Below are 18,455 nucleotides of genomic sequence, written 5' to 3' on the forward strand. Positions count from 1 at the left end.
AAGGGGGAGAGTAAAAGAAAAGCTTTCAGAAAGTTTTTAGACTCAATAAAGAATCAACAGCATGTGTATCTCAGCGGTGAGTGTGGCGCTGTTACTGTTCATTTTGTGGATGCTTGTGGTCCAACTCTGTAGACAGACTGACAGGCAAAGTGACGGAGATGCCAAAGCAAGCAACAAACCACAAGGTAGGAGGTTTGATTCAAATCAGAGCTGTGGAGGCGTAGATTTAAGAATATTTCCATTGATAACCTGAATACCAGAAGAAGATTATGGGTGGGCAATATGAGCAAAATCTTATATCACGATATGAATAATTGTATTTCACGATAATGATATATATCACAGTATATCTACTTTTGCTTTAATTAAGGTTATGACATTAAAAACAAATTATACCATTGAAATTTCTTAATTCTTGTCACCATTTTCAATACCTCAAAAAATGTATACTAGCCTGAGTAAAAAAAAAACTCAAGCTTATTGAAGACATGTAAACAGTGATAAAGAAAGAACAAAGAAATGAATTACAAGCATATAGGGAAAAACTACAATAGAACAAAGACACACATTAAATAGACCTGCCTAAAAAACTTCAAGCACTAGAGATAAAAAAAAATGTATAAAAATGTATAAAAAATATATTTTAAAAAGCCCCACAGTTTTCACTGTGTAAATTAAAATGTATAAATATATTCTCATTAAAGTTACAAAAGTGACTCAAAAATGAGTCAAGAGCAGTGAGAGATTTTTTTTCTTTATTGTTGTTTGATTAACATTAATAATGACAGCAGGTAAATTTGAATGCTGTCACTTTAAGACCGACTGCACGGATCCAATATACTTGAGTGTTTACTTTCTCAACTGTTACGTTAACTTAAGACATAATGACTATTTACTTGCAAAGACGTAGTCACTCTGACTCGCAAGTATGTGTATTTAACCGTTTAATCCTGATTAGTCGGCAAAAAGCACTCTGTTCAGTTGGCACATGTGCTTTATGAGCAGGCTTCGTGTTCGCACTTGGCATGACTCTCAGATAGCACTCAGAAACAGTCTCTCTAATGCTGCTTTCCAGGCTGGTTTTTGAGCCCGTAAGTTACAACTTCAAACCACTACTCACGACTTTGTAGCGTTCCAGGCAAAGTCACGCCACAAACTGCTTGAGCGCAAGGAATCGTGTGGTAGCTAGATGTAAACAAAGCATGGCGGACCTTATGAGGCTTATGCTAAATTTATAATCATTTCTATCGCCAAAGGTGCTTACTTGCTTATTTGAAGGAAATGGAGGGAAAAAAACGGCAAGAAAAGCTGTTATACTTTTTATTTAACGTTAATTGTATATTTGATTCATAAACACCGCATCCGTACGGGGCTGTCATTGCCGTCAGATCTCGTTACTGGGAGTACATCGATCTAGTACGAGTTCACGGGTGGGAAGTCACGGGTTTGACTGCCGTTCCAGTGCACTTTCACGGGCTGAAGGTTGGAAAAACACGGGTTACGGGTTGCCTGGAACGCGGCATAAGCCCAAAAAAGTGTATCCATCCGTCATAAATGTACTCCACATGGTTTCTGAAGTGAAGCGATGCATTTGTGTAAGAAAAATATCCACTATAGGACAATTTAACTATAATAACTAGCTTCCGACAGACGGCCGTACACATCACCTTGCAGCGAAGAGTAGGCTAACCCCTGACCTAGTCTCAGCCTCTTATCTGGAAACACTTCAGAAGTCATCATCTGATTGGTTGAATTCTACAGGATGTCTGCGAGACTTGTGTGTTGTGTTCTTTAACGTTCCGCCTGGAAACAAATGCCATGAAGCCAAAATCCCTTGTGGAAGAAGAACGCTGTGGTGTGACAAAGAGCGCTTACCAGGATCAACTAAACGCTGGATTTTCAAAAGTATGTGGAAATCGCAGCATCGTTGTTGCAGTAAACTTGCACAACATTCTTGAAAGAATTATTAACTAAACATGACGCGGAGCAAAACGAAGTGTGATTGGTCGCGTTAGTCGGTTAGTCATATGTCAGTCAGACGGCCTCTGGGCGGACCTTAGCCAATGAAAGCAGCGGTAGAGTCCAGATCAGTCTGAAGGTCTGGCTAAGCGAGACTACCCCTGACCTCACGCATGACTTATTGACAAACTTGGAAGCGCAGAGTATAGAGCAAAACAAAACACTACGCTACTCCTACATCTCCTTACACTTTTGGTGTTGGTAGTCAAAGGCCGTCTGCCTGAAGCGGAATTTTTCACACACAAACGCATCGCTTCGCAGCAGAAGGCCTTTATTAACCCCCCATAGCTCTTTTATGATGGATGGATGCACTTTTTTTGGCTTCAAAATATCATCCTCTATTACACTGCCCTTATAAAGCTTGGAAGATATTATTTAATATATCTCCGATTGTATTCATCTGAAAGAAGAAAGTCAAATACACCTAGGATGGCTTGAGGGTGAGTAAATCATAGGGTAATTTTTGGGTGAACTATCCCTTTAAAAATGCATGCAAACGATAAGCTTGTGCGACTGCGTAGCAAAGCAACGTCAAGTGAGTGTAACCATGATAGGGACAATATCCAAAATCTCTGGTTGAGAAATTTCTACCGGTTAATCATGTCTACCCGTAGCATATATTGCCCACCCCAAAGGAGATTGTGAAATTTGACAGCTCTGCTCCATTTTAATATGTGTGTGTCTTTCCACTGACATAGCTGCTGAGCCAAAACTCCTGAATTCCCTCTCTAAGCGCTTCCTTAGTCCTCTTTCTCCCACTCTTCCTGGTCCATTCTCTCTCCCTCTGCTGGGCAACATGCTGGATCTCGCCAAAGATCATCTGCCCGTCCACTTGACTGCACTGGCACATCGTTATGGAAATATCTATCGGCTCAACTGTGGCAGCACAAGTAATTCATCTTTTTATTTCAGCTCGCTAGCAAAAATCATGCACTATGAACCACAACTCATGCAAATGTAAAATTACATAAACTTTGCTCAATGGGTGGAGATCAGCATTAGTTGTCACAAGGAAGTCCAATGAAACAAAATATAATCAATTTTATGTTAATGTTAATTATCTTCTCTTTTTTTTTTTTTTTTACTTTTTATTACTGATTTTCCAATAAATTATTTTACATAGTATAAAAAAAGAAGAGGATGAGTATTAAAAGTATAACAAAAGAAAAATTGTATAACAAGGAAAATAAAAACAGAACAATTGGTATGCATTCTGTTTTTCAGGTAATTATTCAGGTAGTTATTGATTATTGTTTATGTTTACATAACAGTATTTAATCAATTTCTCCCAATATGCTAGGAATAGATATTGGGATATATTACAATTTAAGGCAAAAAAAGGGTAAATTCTCCCATCTTATTTTTTCATATTTTTTATAGTTGTTAGATTAAAAAAGTACACAGGCATATTCAGACAAGAGTCAATGATGATGGTATATTTTAACAAGAAACATTATTTTTTCAAGAGAAGGGTTTCCCCCATAAAAGCCAGGTAAGTTCATGTTGTCACATTTTTATTGTTTTATGTTGCCTTTTTAATTTATTAGTAAATTATATATTAGCCAAAACTGACTGATATTTTAAATGCAACATTAAAATGTGACTTTTTTTGCCATTCCATAATAATCGTATAATTGTTTCACCGTTTATTTATTTTTTCTGATCAATAACAAAAAATAACAGCCTGAGAAATATTCAGAGTAAGAAAAATGTGTGGCAACTACTGTAGAGCTTGTCTCCCTTATGTGCTTAAAAATCTTTTATTGTTTTTTGCAGCCATGGTGATATTAAACAATAGTGAGATCATCCGCGAGGCTCTTATTAAAAAATGGTCAGACTTTGCTGGGAGGCCTCATTCATATACAGGTAACATCAACTAGCCCAGCAGTCAAATTATTACTTCAAAAAGGCTGCCTATATATCATTATCTCATATGTGTTTGTTCTTGTGCCTCAATCTTAGCTGATATAGTGTCAGGTGGAGGACGAACCATTTCTTTGGGTGATTTCAGTGAGGAATGGAAGGCTCATAGGCGTGTGGCACATAGTGCTCTGCAGCGCTGCACCACTGATTCCCTGCACTCTGTCATAGAAAAGCAAGCACACCATCTCTGTCAGGTATAGGGCAGATACATACACACACACAGGCTGTTTAATGCTGCGTTCCACTCCAGTTTTAGACACGCACTTGCAAACTTCCCTAAGCACTTCCCCTTGGGGGAATCCCCGCCGCCATTTTGAAGTGTGTTCCACTTCGTGAAGTGGACGAGGGAAGTTTATATGGACAGACCCTTGCTCCCTAGATTTTGACCGAGGGAGCGAGTCTACTTCATATGTACACTTCAGGTAGCTTAATATACCACAATGCAACACGATTGTGACGTCACCGCATATCGCGTTTAATTTACCCCACCACAAACAACTCTGATATTTTTATTATTTTTAAAAACATTTAAAACAACCCAAATACACCTATATACATATATAATGCTGCATTAAACAATTTCGTAAAGGAAAAAAAGAAATAATAAATCAACTCCACATTGGATTCGAAGTGATCAAGGGCTTAGGACGTTCCAGTTCAGTCCATTGCAAATGTTTGTCCAGTAGTGGGCACTCATGCAACGCAAGCAATGACGCACATCCGAGTGAACGAGACTGAGGGATCAGGGCATAATAAAATTTAACTGGAACGCAGCATAAGTTCAATTTGTATGCCCTTCCCAGTTCCCTCACTAACTTCGCTCCGTCTTGTTCACTTGGATATTCGTCATTGCTTACGTTGCATGAGTGCCCACTACTGGCGATGTGTTTAAATGGAACGCCCTAAGCTGGAATCAGCAATGGAGCTGATTTATTATATAGTTTTTTTTTCTTATGAATTTGTTTTACTCACCATTCAATAGGCTTGTATTTGCTTGGGCTGTTGGAGAAAATATAAAAAAATACATATATGGAAATGAAAACAATACAATAACCATAATAAAGGTTCCGGAATGACGTCATCAATTATATAGGCCTACTTTAAATTTTAAATTTCTGTGGAGGAGCTCTGAGCTCATATGTGGTAGCCTACCATCTGAAAGCTTAGTCTACTTTATAGATACCGGTATGCATCACTTTGGCATTTGTTTTACACAAAGTAACTTATTTACACTAAATTACTCTGGGACCATTTTTGGGGATTTCCGGCATACCCACATACAGTGGTCTAAATACACAATTTTGGATTCATTTTACAGGAAACCATTTGAAGTTACATAAAACACTGCTAAAAGTGATACACATTGAAGTATATGTTGTCTGGGCTGTAATAAACCCTAAACAAAGAGACGCTTTCTGTTTTTTTTGGTTATAAATCCATTTTTGAAAGTGTATAACTCAGGCCCTGTGTGCTCTAGCACCCTGCAAACAGTTTTGGCTGTTTCCACTAGATGGCAGCAAATACTGGAAAAATTTGTCTGTATCATATTGTATGCAAGATTTATTCAAATGGATCTGAAGGGAGGAATATTACCTTTGTTATGTAATTTCTGCATACCTATTTAATAATCACCACAGACCAATGGTAGTACAAAGGTGGTACAATGGTAGTACAATGGTACCAGCCAAAGCTAACTTTTCCATAAAGTTTGCTTTGGAAAGCTGTTTCCAACTCCCAAAACAAACTCCAAATGAAGTTTGTTTTGGCCTGATTTTATTCAAAATGGCATCATATTAGTTTGTTCTTTGATATTGCTTGAAGTATTGGGGCCTTGACACACACACACACACACACACACGTTGGGTTTCCCCCATGTTTTATGGGGACTTTCTATAGACAGAATGATTTTTATACTGTACAAACTGTAAATTATATTGCCTAACCCTACTGCATTTTTACATTTTCAAAAAAAAAAAAAAAACATTATTTAGTATGACTTATAAACCGTTTTCCTGTGGACCCAAAAATGTCCCCACAAGGTCAATTTCATGTTTTACTATAGTCCTCACAAAAGTTCTAAGACAAAAACACATTGGAAAATGTAGATTTTTTTTTATTTTGGAACGTTGGATTTTTAAAAACTTTTTTTTTACATGTTAGATAATTATAAATACCACTTATACAGACTAATCCTACCCCTTAATGAAAACATTTTGTGTTTTGTGCAAACAGGTGTTGCGGGACTACAAAGGAAAAGCAGTGGATTTATCTGAAGATTTTACTGTGGCTGCGAGTAATGTCATCACAACACTAACCTTTGGCAAAACTGTAAATAATGTTTAAAAGTTATTCCCCACAATATACAATTCATGTCCTCAGTTTCATGGTCTCACTCACACTGAAACCTCCTGCTGTCTCTCATTGTGACAGTATGATAAGAGTTCAGAAGAGCTGCAGAAGCTGCAGGACTGTCTGAATAACATTGTGTCTCTTTGGGGTTCACCCTGGATCTCAGCGCTGGACTCCTTCCCTCTGCTCAGGGTAACACATTTGATTTTAACCCCCAAGTAGCTGGATTTAAGAATTGTTTTGACCCAAGATGCATTTCATTTCCTTTTTTGACATTTTTTTCCCTCCTAGAAATTACCCAATCCCCCATTCTCTCGTCTCATGAAGGAGGTAGCCAGACGCGATGAACTGATAGGGCAACACATAGAGGAGTTTAAGGTAATAATGAACGATCAAATTATGAATGTTATGATCAAACATAGTTAACTAAAATTTTCGAAATACTAACTGAGTGATGTGTGCAGAGAAGTGACCATAAAGAAGGCGAAACACTGACTTCTTCACTTCTGCAGTGCCTGGAACCAACACAAGGGGCAGCCAATCAAATTGTGAGCAATACATTCCTGAACCAAAGTCTCCCAAACTGGAGACCTCAAAATACTGAAAAATAAATTGTATTTCGCTACTGAATAAAAAAAAATATTAATAATAATAATAATAATAATTATATATATATATATATATATATATATATATTTATTTAATCTATAAAAGACAAACTGAGTCATTAGCTTCTTTTGTTCTTATTAAATGTTGAAAATAATAAAATAAACAATTTGTAATCTGTAAAGTGAATACAATATATTTTCTTTAATCTATTCAACAAAGTTACAGTATAAAATATACAGTATTTTTCAAGCGGTTCCACCTATTGCATATGTAAATGTAAACAAACAGATGATTCTTCTAAAGCTGCAGTCACATTGAACTTTTGCAGACAAGATCCAGTCATTTCAATTGAAATCTGCGCAATCAGGAGTTTGGCATGGGGCAAAAAAGTTCACTATGAAGAATCCAATATTGTTATCCTATGAATAAATGCAAAATATTGTTGTATCCTATACATAGACTTTGACAGACACTCATGTGCACATGACCACAGTGGATCTGCTAATAGGAGGGACAGAAACTACTGCTGCCTTGCTCAACTGGACTGTGGCCTTCCTTTTACACAGGCCTGAGGTACCTGTTGTTTTCTGTATTTAAATGTCTTCTATCTACAAACAACCCCGGTCCTGGAGGGCCAATGTCCTGAAAGTTCACCCAAAAATGAAAATGACCCCATGATTTACTCACCCTCAAGCCATCCTAGGTGTATATGACATTCTTCTTTCAGACGAATACAATTATATTACAGTTATATAAAAAAAAAAAATGTCCTGGCTAATCAAAGCTTTATAATGGCAGTGAATGGGAGCCCAAAATTTGAAGCCCAAAAAAGTGCATCCATCCATTACAAAAGTAATCCACAAGGCTCTGGGGGGTAAAGGCCTTCTGAAGCGAAGCGATGCTTTTGTGTAAGAAAAATATCCATATTTAAAACTTTATAAAGTAAAATATTTAGCTAATCCGCCAGACCGCTTTCCGTATTCTTTATTAAGAAAGTGTAACACCTCTTGCAGTTCAAAACGCTTGCGCTACGTCCTACATCGTGTCAGTTATGCTTTTTTCGTAAGTTGAATACGGAAGGTGGTCTGGTGGAAGCTACATATTTTACTTTATAACGTGTTAAATATGGATTTTTTTTTTCACAAACGCATTGCTTCGCTTCAGAAGGCCTTTATTAACCCCCTGAAACCACTCTACCCGCTCCAAGCTGGATTCGAACCGCAATCTCCGGCATGGGAGGCGGGCGCACTAACAAAAAGGCTAAAGATGGCAGCCGTTAGCATCAGTTGTTAGCGCGCCTCTTGAGGCCAGGAGAATGAGGTTTACACCATAGACTGTAAAAAAATATGGACGTAGTGTCCGTGATGTCACCCATAGGATTCTGAAGAGCCGTTTTGAAGCGTAAAGTAGCTGGCCTTTGCCATCTTCTCAGCGTGTCATCACGCGTCACTCTCAGATAATAGAAAATGAGCAAAGAGGCGGGACGTGGGTGGAGCTCGATGACTAACAGACAGCAGATAAATGGCTATCCACCTGTCACTCAAAGTGGCCACGCCCTTAATTATGCAGGACTTTAAAGCTTTATATAATGTAAACGAATGAGTTATAAAAAAATTCCCCCTTCTCACAGTTGTCATGAAGGGCAAAATTAGCCGTATAGACCAAAACCACAATTTGTACCAGACTGTAAACATGTTTTTTTCTGCTGTAAAGTTGGGCATTTTAACATGGGGCTCCATGAGATTCTGCTCCCTTCTGGAGCCTGTCTCTAGCGGCCAGTCGATGAATTGCAGTTTAAGTCACTTCCGTATTGGCTTCAAGAGAAACTGCGGGAGGTTGATGCTTGGTTTACACCTATGGTTTACACACACAGCTCTTACTGTCCTACGTTCGTTACACTAACATACCTACCTGGAGGTTTCTAGTTATCCTGGCGACCTTGATTATCTTGGATCACATGTAACTTGGGTTGCAGCTAAACTCTGAACAGGACAGTGGTCATCCAGTAGCAGGATTGGAAACCCCTGATCTACAAGTCTATAACAGACATTCATTCTCACCGTCCAGGTTCAGAATAAAGTGTACGAGGAGCTGTGTGGTGTGCTGGACGTGCGATACCCTCAGTACAGCGACCGACACAGACTGCCGTATTTGTGTGCACTGATCAATGAAATGTTGAGACTACGACCTGTAGCTCCCCTCGCCGTGCCTCACAGAGCAATACGAAACAGCAGGTGAGCATCAAGTGAAATCAGAGCTGTGATTACTCACAATAAGGCTGCATCCGAAATCGCATACTATATAGTAGGCAAAAAATAGTTAAAAAAAGAAGTATGTCCGAATTCACAGTACTCATAAGAGAGTAGGTAAAAAAAAGTACCTGGATGACATACTACTTCTGGTGAGATTCTAAACTGTGCATTTGATGGACACTTTACTATCCCATGAGGCCACAGGACAGGGTTTGTGAATGGCAGTAAAGCAATGCAACTGACGCTGGTAGGTCACTTGATAATGACAGCATAGCGAATGGAGTACGTCCAGATTACATTCATACTACACACATTCATACTATATAGAATGTACTTTTTTAACAGTCGTGAAGTAATTACTTATTCAAAATAAGTACCTACTCAAGAGAGTATGCGACAGTCGTTGTTTAAGTTTGTCAATTAATGGCACAATATTCATACATGCTTATTTGAAGTATGGAAGGAAAGAAATATGGGGCCCTATCTTGCACCCAGCGCAATTGACTTTGTACACCGACGCATGTGTCATTCCTATTTTGCACCCGCGCAAAGCGCGCTTTTCCCTCTACAGAAGCACGTCGCTAAACTAGTGAATGAACTTGCGCTACCTGGGCGGTTCAGCGCAAAAAAAGGAGGCGTGTTCCGGCGCAAACAATCCCTGGTGCTATTTTGCTGTTCCATTAAACAATTGCGCCACTGACCAGAAAAAACCTAGTCTAAAGTCAGTGGCGCGTTGCGCGTTGTTCGTTATGCTATTTTAAGGGCGCATGCTTGACCATAATGTATAGCGTGCACAACGCGCATACACTTTGCTCATGTAATCTACACAGATGCAACAGTTATTTTTGCAAATCATAAATTGTTACACTAAAAAAATATTAACACATGAGATGACGGAAATCATTGTGGTGTGCCACGAAGATGTGAAAAAAAATAGGCATAAATCTAGCTTACAAATGATTCAGGCTAATTGTAATAATTAAGGATAAGACCTGTTTGCCCAATAGTGGCAAGACATATATGTATATAAGGACATCTGACAAGAACCAGGAAAAAAAATCGACTGAAAAACTGAAAAAACTGAAAGACTGAAAAAAAAAAAAAAGACTGTGAAATCACCTTTACCATAATGTACAACATTACAACTTCACTTCTCTTTCTTTCACTGCTCTTACAAGAACATCAGTCTCCTCGGCTGTGAACCGCTCCTGGCGTGCGCCTGGTAAATACGCCATAATAATAGCAATCCATAATGGAACTTGCGCACCTGCTTTTAAAGGGAATGTTGGATGACGCTCGGATTGGTTTATTCACGTTACGCCCAAACCACACCTATGAATAATGAAGCTACTTCAGACCAACCCATTTTAGATTTGCGCCGGGCGCAAGAGCCATTTATCCCGCCGGGAAAATAGCAACAGCGCCGAGACCCGCCCACAAAGTTACTTGCGCTTCACGCTTTGACACTTGCGTTTCAGATCGTTAAAATAGGGCCCATGGAGTATTATGCTCTACACATATGTGCCTAAAATATAACAACATAAACTGAATACAGCTTATTTGTCCATAGTTTAAAAGCAGCAGAATAGTTTAAAATCATTCATAGATAATAATGAAAAACAAAGGCACATTGAATCTACAGTAAGCTGAGTGTTATCAGGTGAGCGGTAGGATGTTTGGCAGGAACACAGACATTCAGTGCTCTGAACACATAGTGACGTTACTAACATTTATTTTTCTCCTCTTTATTAAGCTCACAATACAGCTATGTAACGTTCTTAAAGAAATATAATTTCTTGCATTTATGTTCAACAGCAAATATTTGATGTTTTAGTCTAAATAAATTCTCCACTCGTGCGTCTTTGAAGTTAAACGTGATTTGCTTGCTATTACAACTTTGCAATATAGAATATGACAGTAAAATGTTCGTTACATGAATTCTACATACAGCCCCTTTTAATGTTGAGTCAGATTCTTGAAATTCATTCAGTCCTCTGCTCAGTATTGCAGGCCATTTCATCCCCAAAAATACAATAATCATTCCTAATCTGTATGGTGCCCACCATGATCCAGCCGTTTGGGATGATCCATACAGCTTCAAACCAGGTACAAAACCACACAAGTTGTCAGACTTCTCTAATTTGCATATTTACACACTTAATACAGTGCTCATTAACTGTGACAGTGAATCTGATTTATTTCAGAACGCTTTTTGGAAGGTGGTGGCGGGTCCCTTCGTGCCCTGATTCCTTTTGGAGGGGGAGCCCGACTGTGTCTGGGAGAGGCGGCAGCCAAAATGGAGATGTTTCTCTTCACGGCTTATCTGCTGCGAGACTTTCAGTTCCTGCCTGCCAGTAAAGAGGAGCCTCTGCCTGACCTGCGAGGCGTTGCCAGTGTGGTTCTTAAAGTCAAACCGTACACAGTTATAGCACACCCAAGAGAACAGTAACTGATTATTAATGTCGCAGGAATGAGGTCTAAAACCCAGAAACAAGTTAGCATTTTTGAACTTCCAGTTTAATCATCCCAATGTCAAGGTTTTTTTTTTAACAAGCTTAAGATATTTTCCTGTTTTATTCTACAAAATAAAACACATCATTAATGCCTCACTCATGATTCTTGGACTGCAGAGGTTGTCAGAGATATTAAACATCATCATGCCGAACAGGAATAATCGTCTACTCACTAGTCAGCTTTTACAGCCTTCTTGTGTTTATACTTGTGATCTTTATTAAACTTTTATTACTCTATTCCAACTTGTAGGTTTTAAACTATGAAGCTTAGTGATGGTGAAATCTTGTGACCATGGTCTAGTTTGTTTATATTCTAAAGCTTCTGGTGAATACATTTAAACTTCAAAATTAATAAAATGAGATTAGCTTGGTGAACAAAACATGCAAGAATCATAAACCTTTGTTGGTCACAGAGCTTGTTATCAAAAAATCTATGGAAAATGTCATGGGAACCAGAGTGATGCATCATCTCTGCAGCACTCTATACTGAAAAAACATTTTCTTGTCATAAACATATATTAATGTGATTATTTGGGTACATTTGAGCAACAACTTACAGGGTAACTAGAAACGTATGTGTCAGAATAAATCCAATTCTGGTTAAACTACACTATAAATATATCATTATAATGAAAGTAGTGTCCAACTAGTTTTAAGTCAAAACTTGTATTATAGTTAAAGGGATAGTTCACCCAAAAATGAAAATTACCCCATGATTTTCCCTCAAGCCATCCTAGGTGTATATGACATTCAAATTTTAGACTAATACAATCAGAGTTATATGTCCTGGCTAATCCAAGCATTATTATGGCAGTGAATGCCAGCCCAAATTTGTAAGCCCAAAAAAGTGCATCCATCCATTATAAAAGTGCTCCACACGGCTCCTGTGGGTTAATGAAGTCTTTCTGAAATGAATCAATGGGGTTGTGTAAGAAAAATATCCATTTTTTAAAACTATAAAGTAAAATATCTAGCTTCCGCCAGACCGCCGGTCATACACCTAGGATGGCTTGATGGTGAGTAAATTATGGGGTTATTTTCATTTTTGGGTGAACTAACCCTTTACATTTTTTGAATGATAACATATTTGAATAATTTAGCCTATGTTATAAAATATTTAAAATTTACTTTCAAAACAACCTGTATGTTTTCTATTTATTTTATCACACATTGTATGCAGTTAAACAAGGCAGTCCATTGTTGACCAAAATTTATTGGTGTGTATATGATTTTGTCATTCTATAATTTATATGATTTTATCATTTTATAATTGTCTGTAAACATGAGTCTCAAGTAATAATAATAATAACTTAAGATGTTTGAGTTTAACTGGGGGAATTATGCATTAAATATATTCCTGGTTATTATACGTTTCCTGAATTCTTAAAGGTACACTCAGTATTTTTATGTTGCACGGATATCTAGTGGCATAGATACAGCGTCGCACAAAAACACACAAAAAAAGCATTGTCAAATGTAAACTGTCAGATAACAGTGCGGTAACCGAGATTTGTTGTGATCTCAACACTGGTGCTGTTCCTCTCTCGTCCACAGGGGGGTAGAACACACACTCTACCCGCTGAGCGCAGAACTGCACACACTTCCTGTGCTCCTCGCTCGGGTTGCTGATAAACAGCGAGCACATGCTGTACGCAATCTTTGACATTTTGCCTCAGAACAGAATGACAACTACTGATTTAAATCTTAATTCAGTAGCTTGATGTTTTGCAATGTGCCATGTCTCTGTAATTACACGCTGAACAATGAAAGACTTAACTTACTGCTCAGGTAGGCTATGGCGTGACATTCATATTCGCTACAGTTTCCAGCCAATAGTATGCTTTAGTTCGTTGCTTATATTTTTATATTATACATATAGCATTTTTTCGTTTTCATTATAGCTGTGTTTTAGCAGTAAGTTTGTTGCTTTGTCCAATGAAAGTTTGTATGTCTGGCAACAGTTGTAAACTTCCCTTATGCTTTAATTGTGATTTCATCCTTTGTATACGTAACATGTTTGTAGTGTACACTTAAAAGTGCACTAATTTAATGCATCTCTGCTTTATGTGTTCATAGGGCACCGATGGATTTTATAAAAATGTTTACCACAGTCATGGCATTTATGATTTTGTCTATCTCATCACTTCATGCTGCTTACCAGCTATTCAAGGTAAACGTCCATTCAGTGTCTTGAATGCTGTGTTTATATACTATCAGTAAGATGCATGTGGTTGCACTGTTATAAATGTTCTTTTTTATTTGCAGGATCACAGGGCTTCATCATTGGGCTTCCTCCTGATTGGCTGCTCCTCTGTCCTTTCATTCTTTTCTCACAGTAACCAAATCATCATGTCACTCCAGAACGATCTAGAATGGGCAGGCGAATCACTTGGACCTGTGCTTATTACTTTTGATTTCCTGTGGCTTAGTGACGACCACGTCACAGCCCGTATCCTCCTGATTGGCTCCACTTTTTTCGTAATGCTCTCTGATTGGCTATCGCCAGATGGGTTGGTCATTATGTCACGCTGCCTGGCCTTTTCCACTCTTTCCTGTTCGCTGACAGTGTGTGCATTTGCTGAAAATGCAGCAGGGGCAGTAGGAAGTGTTGCCCTCAGTCTCCCTTTATTAGTTTCCCCAAGGAGTAGATCTGGATCTTTGGGTCCCCTTATGTTACCTACAGAGGGATTGCTCAGCTGGATTCTTAAAGTCATCATGGCATTAGGATGCTGGTCCACCAGGAAGGCCCTTAATAAATACCTGCTTGATTTGAAAGGCTGGGACGGACTTAGGCACCAAGTAATGTTTTCCAAAGATAACTGAATGCTACTTTTTTTACTCTCAGGTTACTAACATTTTTTGTTGCATGTAAAGGACTTCTGTCTTAATAAGCTAACATTATAGTGTATTATACTACATACACTGGAGTTTGTCTACATTTAACTGTATAGTAGAGTTTGCTTATAACATATTAAATCCATTACAATGACATTGAGGGCTTCTAAACTCCTTGAGCAATGAATTAATTGTTTAGTGTCATCAACAATGCAGTCCTTTGTAAAGAAAGAATGGGACTCTGTTGTGAGTCAGTGTTGCCATGTCCACTTATTATAAGCAACTTTGGCTAATGTGTGTGGTAGATTATTGAAAATATTTTTTCTGAATGTCAAAAAATGAAACTGAATTTATTTAATGTGTGTTTATACAGGTTTATACTGCAATAAGGCAATGAACAAAAAACTAATGTAGGTTGTTTTGGTGAGGGTAGTTGCGTATTTTGGGATTTAGTCACTTCATATGTAACTCATTTGTCTAGCAAGATCTGGCAACATATATAGGCTATATATGCATATACAAACATTTATGGATATGCTTCATAAATAGCAAATTTGCTTTGAGCTGCCTTGTTCTAACTGCTGGTCTTTGATTGTCAAGTCCAGCTTTTTATTTTGTGGACGTGATTGGTTCATAAATGCATTGTCCTGTTGAAGGAACAGATATTATCATGTGACGCTGACCAGATTTAATGAGTGATTCTTTGAAAAAATCTAAAGACATATTGCTTCTACCATATCAATATGAGGGTTCTATGAATTGAAAAGGGGTTGCACTTTATTTTACAGTATGTGTACTTACAGTGTACTTACCTAAGAAAGTACTGGGTAATATAGCTAAGGTAACTACATGGGTTAAGGTTTAGGGGTAGGTTCAGGGTTAGTACCTAGTTATTACCCAGTTTTAGTAATTACTATAATAAGCATATAGTATGTAGATGGGGAACATGTAAAATAAAGTGATACCTGAAAGGATGTGATACCAGTCCCAGATTAAACATTTAAAATATAATTACATTTGAAAGAATGGAGGGACTAAACAATGCTCTCTGGGACTTGGGCTGAGCTCTTTAGTTCAGGTGTGAAGTGCTTAATTTAGGAGCTTGATGTTTTTCAATTTACACACATACACTCAAAAAAATTAACTTTCACTGTTGTTAGTTGCACTCAAATCATCCTTGTTCACATTACTTAAAACTCATGTAACTAAATTTTACTGAGTTGTTTCTACTAAAAATGAGTATTGTCAGCTTTACTTAATAAGTGTTTGTTCGGTCAACTTAACATTGCTGTGTGAAACGAACAAACTGGGCAGTGGATCTGTAGTTCCCAGCATGCTTTGCAAGGGACTGCATTAGGAGAGTAAATGTAGGGATTAAAGTGTTATTTGATCTTTTTCAGTAAAGGGAAAGATGTTGTTAGTTTATGTTAGTGTTATGTGCAGTTATGTTGGACATTTAGAGGAGTTTCTGTTATTTTGTGGTTACCATTATGCAGAAGAGTGCCTTTGTTTAGGCTATGGCCACTCATACACTCATTTATTGGATGGATTTCCTGTTCTCAATTAAGTTATTTTCGAATTTTGTTTCTAAAAATATGCTTTTTGTGATATTTAATAGTTTTGCACTTACACTTGTAGAGCAAGCAGTTAATTTAATAAGGTAAAATAAATCAATAAATGTGTTCACCTAACATAAACTTTTATAAATTTAACATAACATTATTAAGTAAACTGCACTTATAAATATTATGTAACAGTAACAAATTCAAATGGTTTGTATTTACTTAAAGAAATGTTGTCAGCTTTACTTGACTTTCTTTTGTTCATATAACTAAATTGTTATTTGTAAAAATGACTCAATATAGTTGTGTGGAACCACTTGACGCAGCTTTTTTTAAGTAAATTCAACAAATTATTTTTTTGAGTGTAGTTTCTTTAGCAGATGTGGCTGACACACAATTTATAACATGACAGATCATCAAATAGGCGTATTTGCTCTGATAAGGTTGTGTGTAAAGTTCCTTAATCTAGACAGAGAAACATTAACAGTTGCTTGTCTGAAAAAAAATATTTTTAGTGTAAATATAATTTATTCTCATGTGTTCTATCAGCTATGATATTTAAATTTAGCATATTTTGTGTATGAGCCCATATGGTATCCTAGTGAAATACACATTTTCATGAGATTTTATTAAATATCAAAAATCTAAATGGTGTGCATCATACCTGACACCTAGATGAACACTTTGCAGTTGGTTTAATGACAGTAAGCCATTCTCTACAAATGCTATTAAAGTTAGAAACGTGTATACTAATGTTGTATGTAACTTTAGAGACAGTCCCTAGATTTGCGAATATCGAATGTCCAACATCAAGCCAACTTTATGCCAGTCACATCAGATGCGCTATGGTTCTGCTGTGTTCTTTGTTTGGAACTATTTTCACTGCTGAAATAGAACAAATCCACAGTCAATCACTGTATGATGAATAAATCTCCTACATACATCACACATCTCTGCTTTGTTGTTTATAATGAGAGAGCAGATTTCAGTGAGTGAGTGCACTTTTAACAAAACTCCAGCGTTTTCAGCGATTACTAATCTAAACGCCACTGATTATTAGACATTGCATTCATAAGCTCAACATAATTGCATGTGATTTGGTTATAATGTGCAACGCGGTTATAACAAATGCCTTTTGAGAGGACTACAATAAACTTCAACCCACCAAAGTGGCTAGTGGGAGGGACTGCCACAGCTGAAATCCACCCGCAAATGGCTGGTGTTAATGTCAAGCCCTGCATGTAATGCTGGGAAGGTATAATGTGTGCTTCTTAGACTAAATCTCTTTCTTTCAAAAAAAATGTTTTGGTAATATAATGTAAAATGATTTCAAATAGAGAACCTAGAAAACATAGTAGCATAGTTGAAGGCAAAGTGTTATTTTCAGAAAATAAGGTAAAATCGAGAGATATGAGGAACTTATAGACGCTTCTGTGCTCCAAAAGCATGCTCCATTTTGGGTCTTTTACCACCTCCACGGTCTCTGCTGCTGCTTCTACTGCTCCTTATGCTGCAGGCTCTTCTACTGCTCTTTTAGGGGTCCTGGAGGGCATGGATGTTGCACTGATGATAAAGAGGCATTTTGTAGATTCTGCCTCTGATGCTCAACAAGTCTCTGTTTTCCTTTCTTTATGACCCTGGCATGCACTGCTTCTCCCTGTGGAGATCCAGCAGGCACTGCTGCTCCTTGTAGGAACTTGGCATGCACAGGTGGCACTCCCATCAGTGTCCTGCCAGTTAAAGGGGCTTCCTGTGGGGATTTGGCAGGCAAGGGTGCTCCCTGTATGGAAAAAACTTGAAGCTTATGCTGCAGCAGTTTCTGCCTCAGTAGCTCAGAGATCTTCAGGTTTCTCCACTCTGGAGGCTTGTCAGGGACGGGTGCTCCCTGTGCAGAACAGACAATTGCTCCCTGTAGAGAAGTGGCTTGAGGCTTCTGCTGCAGCAGCTCTTTCCTCAGTGCCTCTGGGATATTTAGTTTTTGCCTCTCTTGGATCTTGTCAGGTTGCTCCCTGAAGAGAAGAGGCTTGAGGCTTCTGCTGCAGCAGCTCCTGCCTCAGTGCCTCAGGGATATTTAGTTTTTGCCTCTCTTGGGTCTTGTCAGGCATGGTTGCTCCCTGAAGAGAAGTGGCTTTAGGCTTCTGCTGCAGCAGCTCCTGCCTCAGTGCCTCAGGGATATTTAGTTTTTGCCTCTCTCGGATCTTGTCTGGCATGGTTGCTCCCTGAAGAGAAGTGGCTTGAGGCTTCTGCTGCAGCAGCTCCTGCCTCAGTGCCTCAGGGATATTTAGTTTTTGCCTCTCTTGGGTCTTGTCTGGCGTGGTTGCTCCCTGAAGAGAAGTGGCTTGAGGCTTCTGCTGCAGCAGCTCCTGCCTCAGTGCCTCAGGGATATTTAGTTT

The 18,455-nt window shown here is 38.2% G+C and overlaps 1 protein-coding gene and 1 long non-coding RNA gene across 2 annotated transcripts; both read left to right on the top strand.

Annotated features, from left to right (window-relative positions):
- Nucleotides 1-61: 61 nt before the first annotated feature.
- Nucleotides 62-11,601, top strand: cyp21a2 (cytochrome P450, family 21, subfamily A, polypeptide 2; the record flags this gene model as incomplete). The annotated part of the gene is made up of 12 exons (XM_079837250.1): nt 62-185; nt 2,718-2,909; nt 3,796-3,885; nt 3,982-4,136; nt 6,175-6,270; nt 6,373-6,483; nt 6,583-6,669; nt 6,756-6,839; nt 7,360-7,473; nt 8,968-9,134; nt 11,155-11,258; nt 11,357-11,601. 12 exons carry the CDS (start codon nt 62-64, stop codon nt 11,599-11,601), a joined length of 1,569 nt encoding a protein of 522 aa, XP_079693376.1.
- Nucleotides 11,602-13,239: 1,638 nt separating this feature from the next.
- On the top strand, nt 13,240-17,009 carry LOC307138400. The gene is made up of 3 exons (XR_013818016.1): nt 13,240-13,453; nt 13,742-13,835; nt 13,931-17,009. It is a non-coding gene; the product is annotated as an uncharacterized lncRNA (long non-coding RNA).
- The last annotated feature ends 1,446 nt before the right edge of the window (nt 17,010-18,455 follow it).

This window comes from Gobio gobio (genome assembly GCF_949357685.1).
Source record: "Gobio gobio genome assembly, chromosome: 15".
Taxonomy (NCBI): Eukaryota; Metazoa; Chordata; class Actinopteri; order Cypriniformes; family Gobionidae; genus Gobio; species Gobio gobio.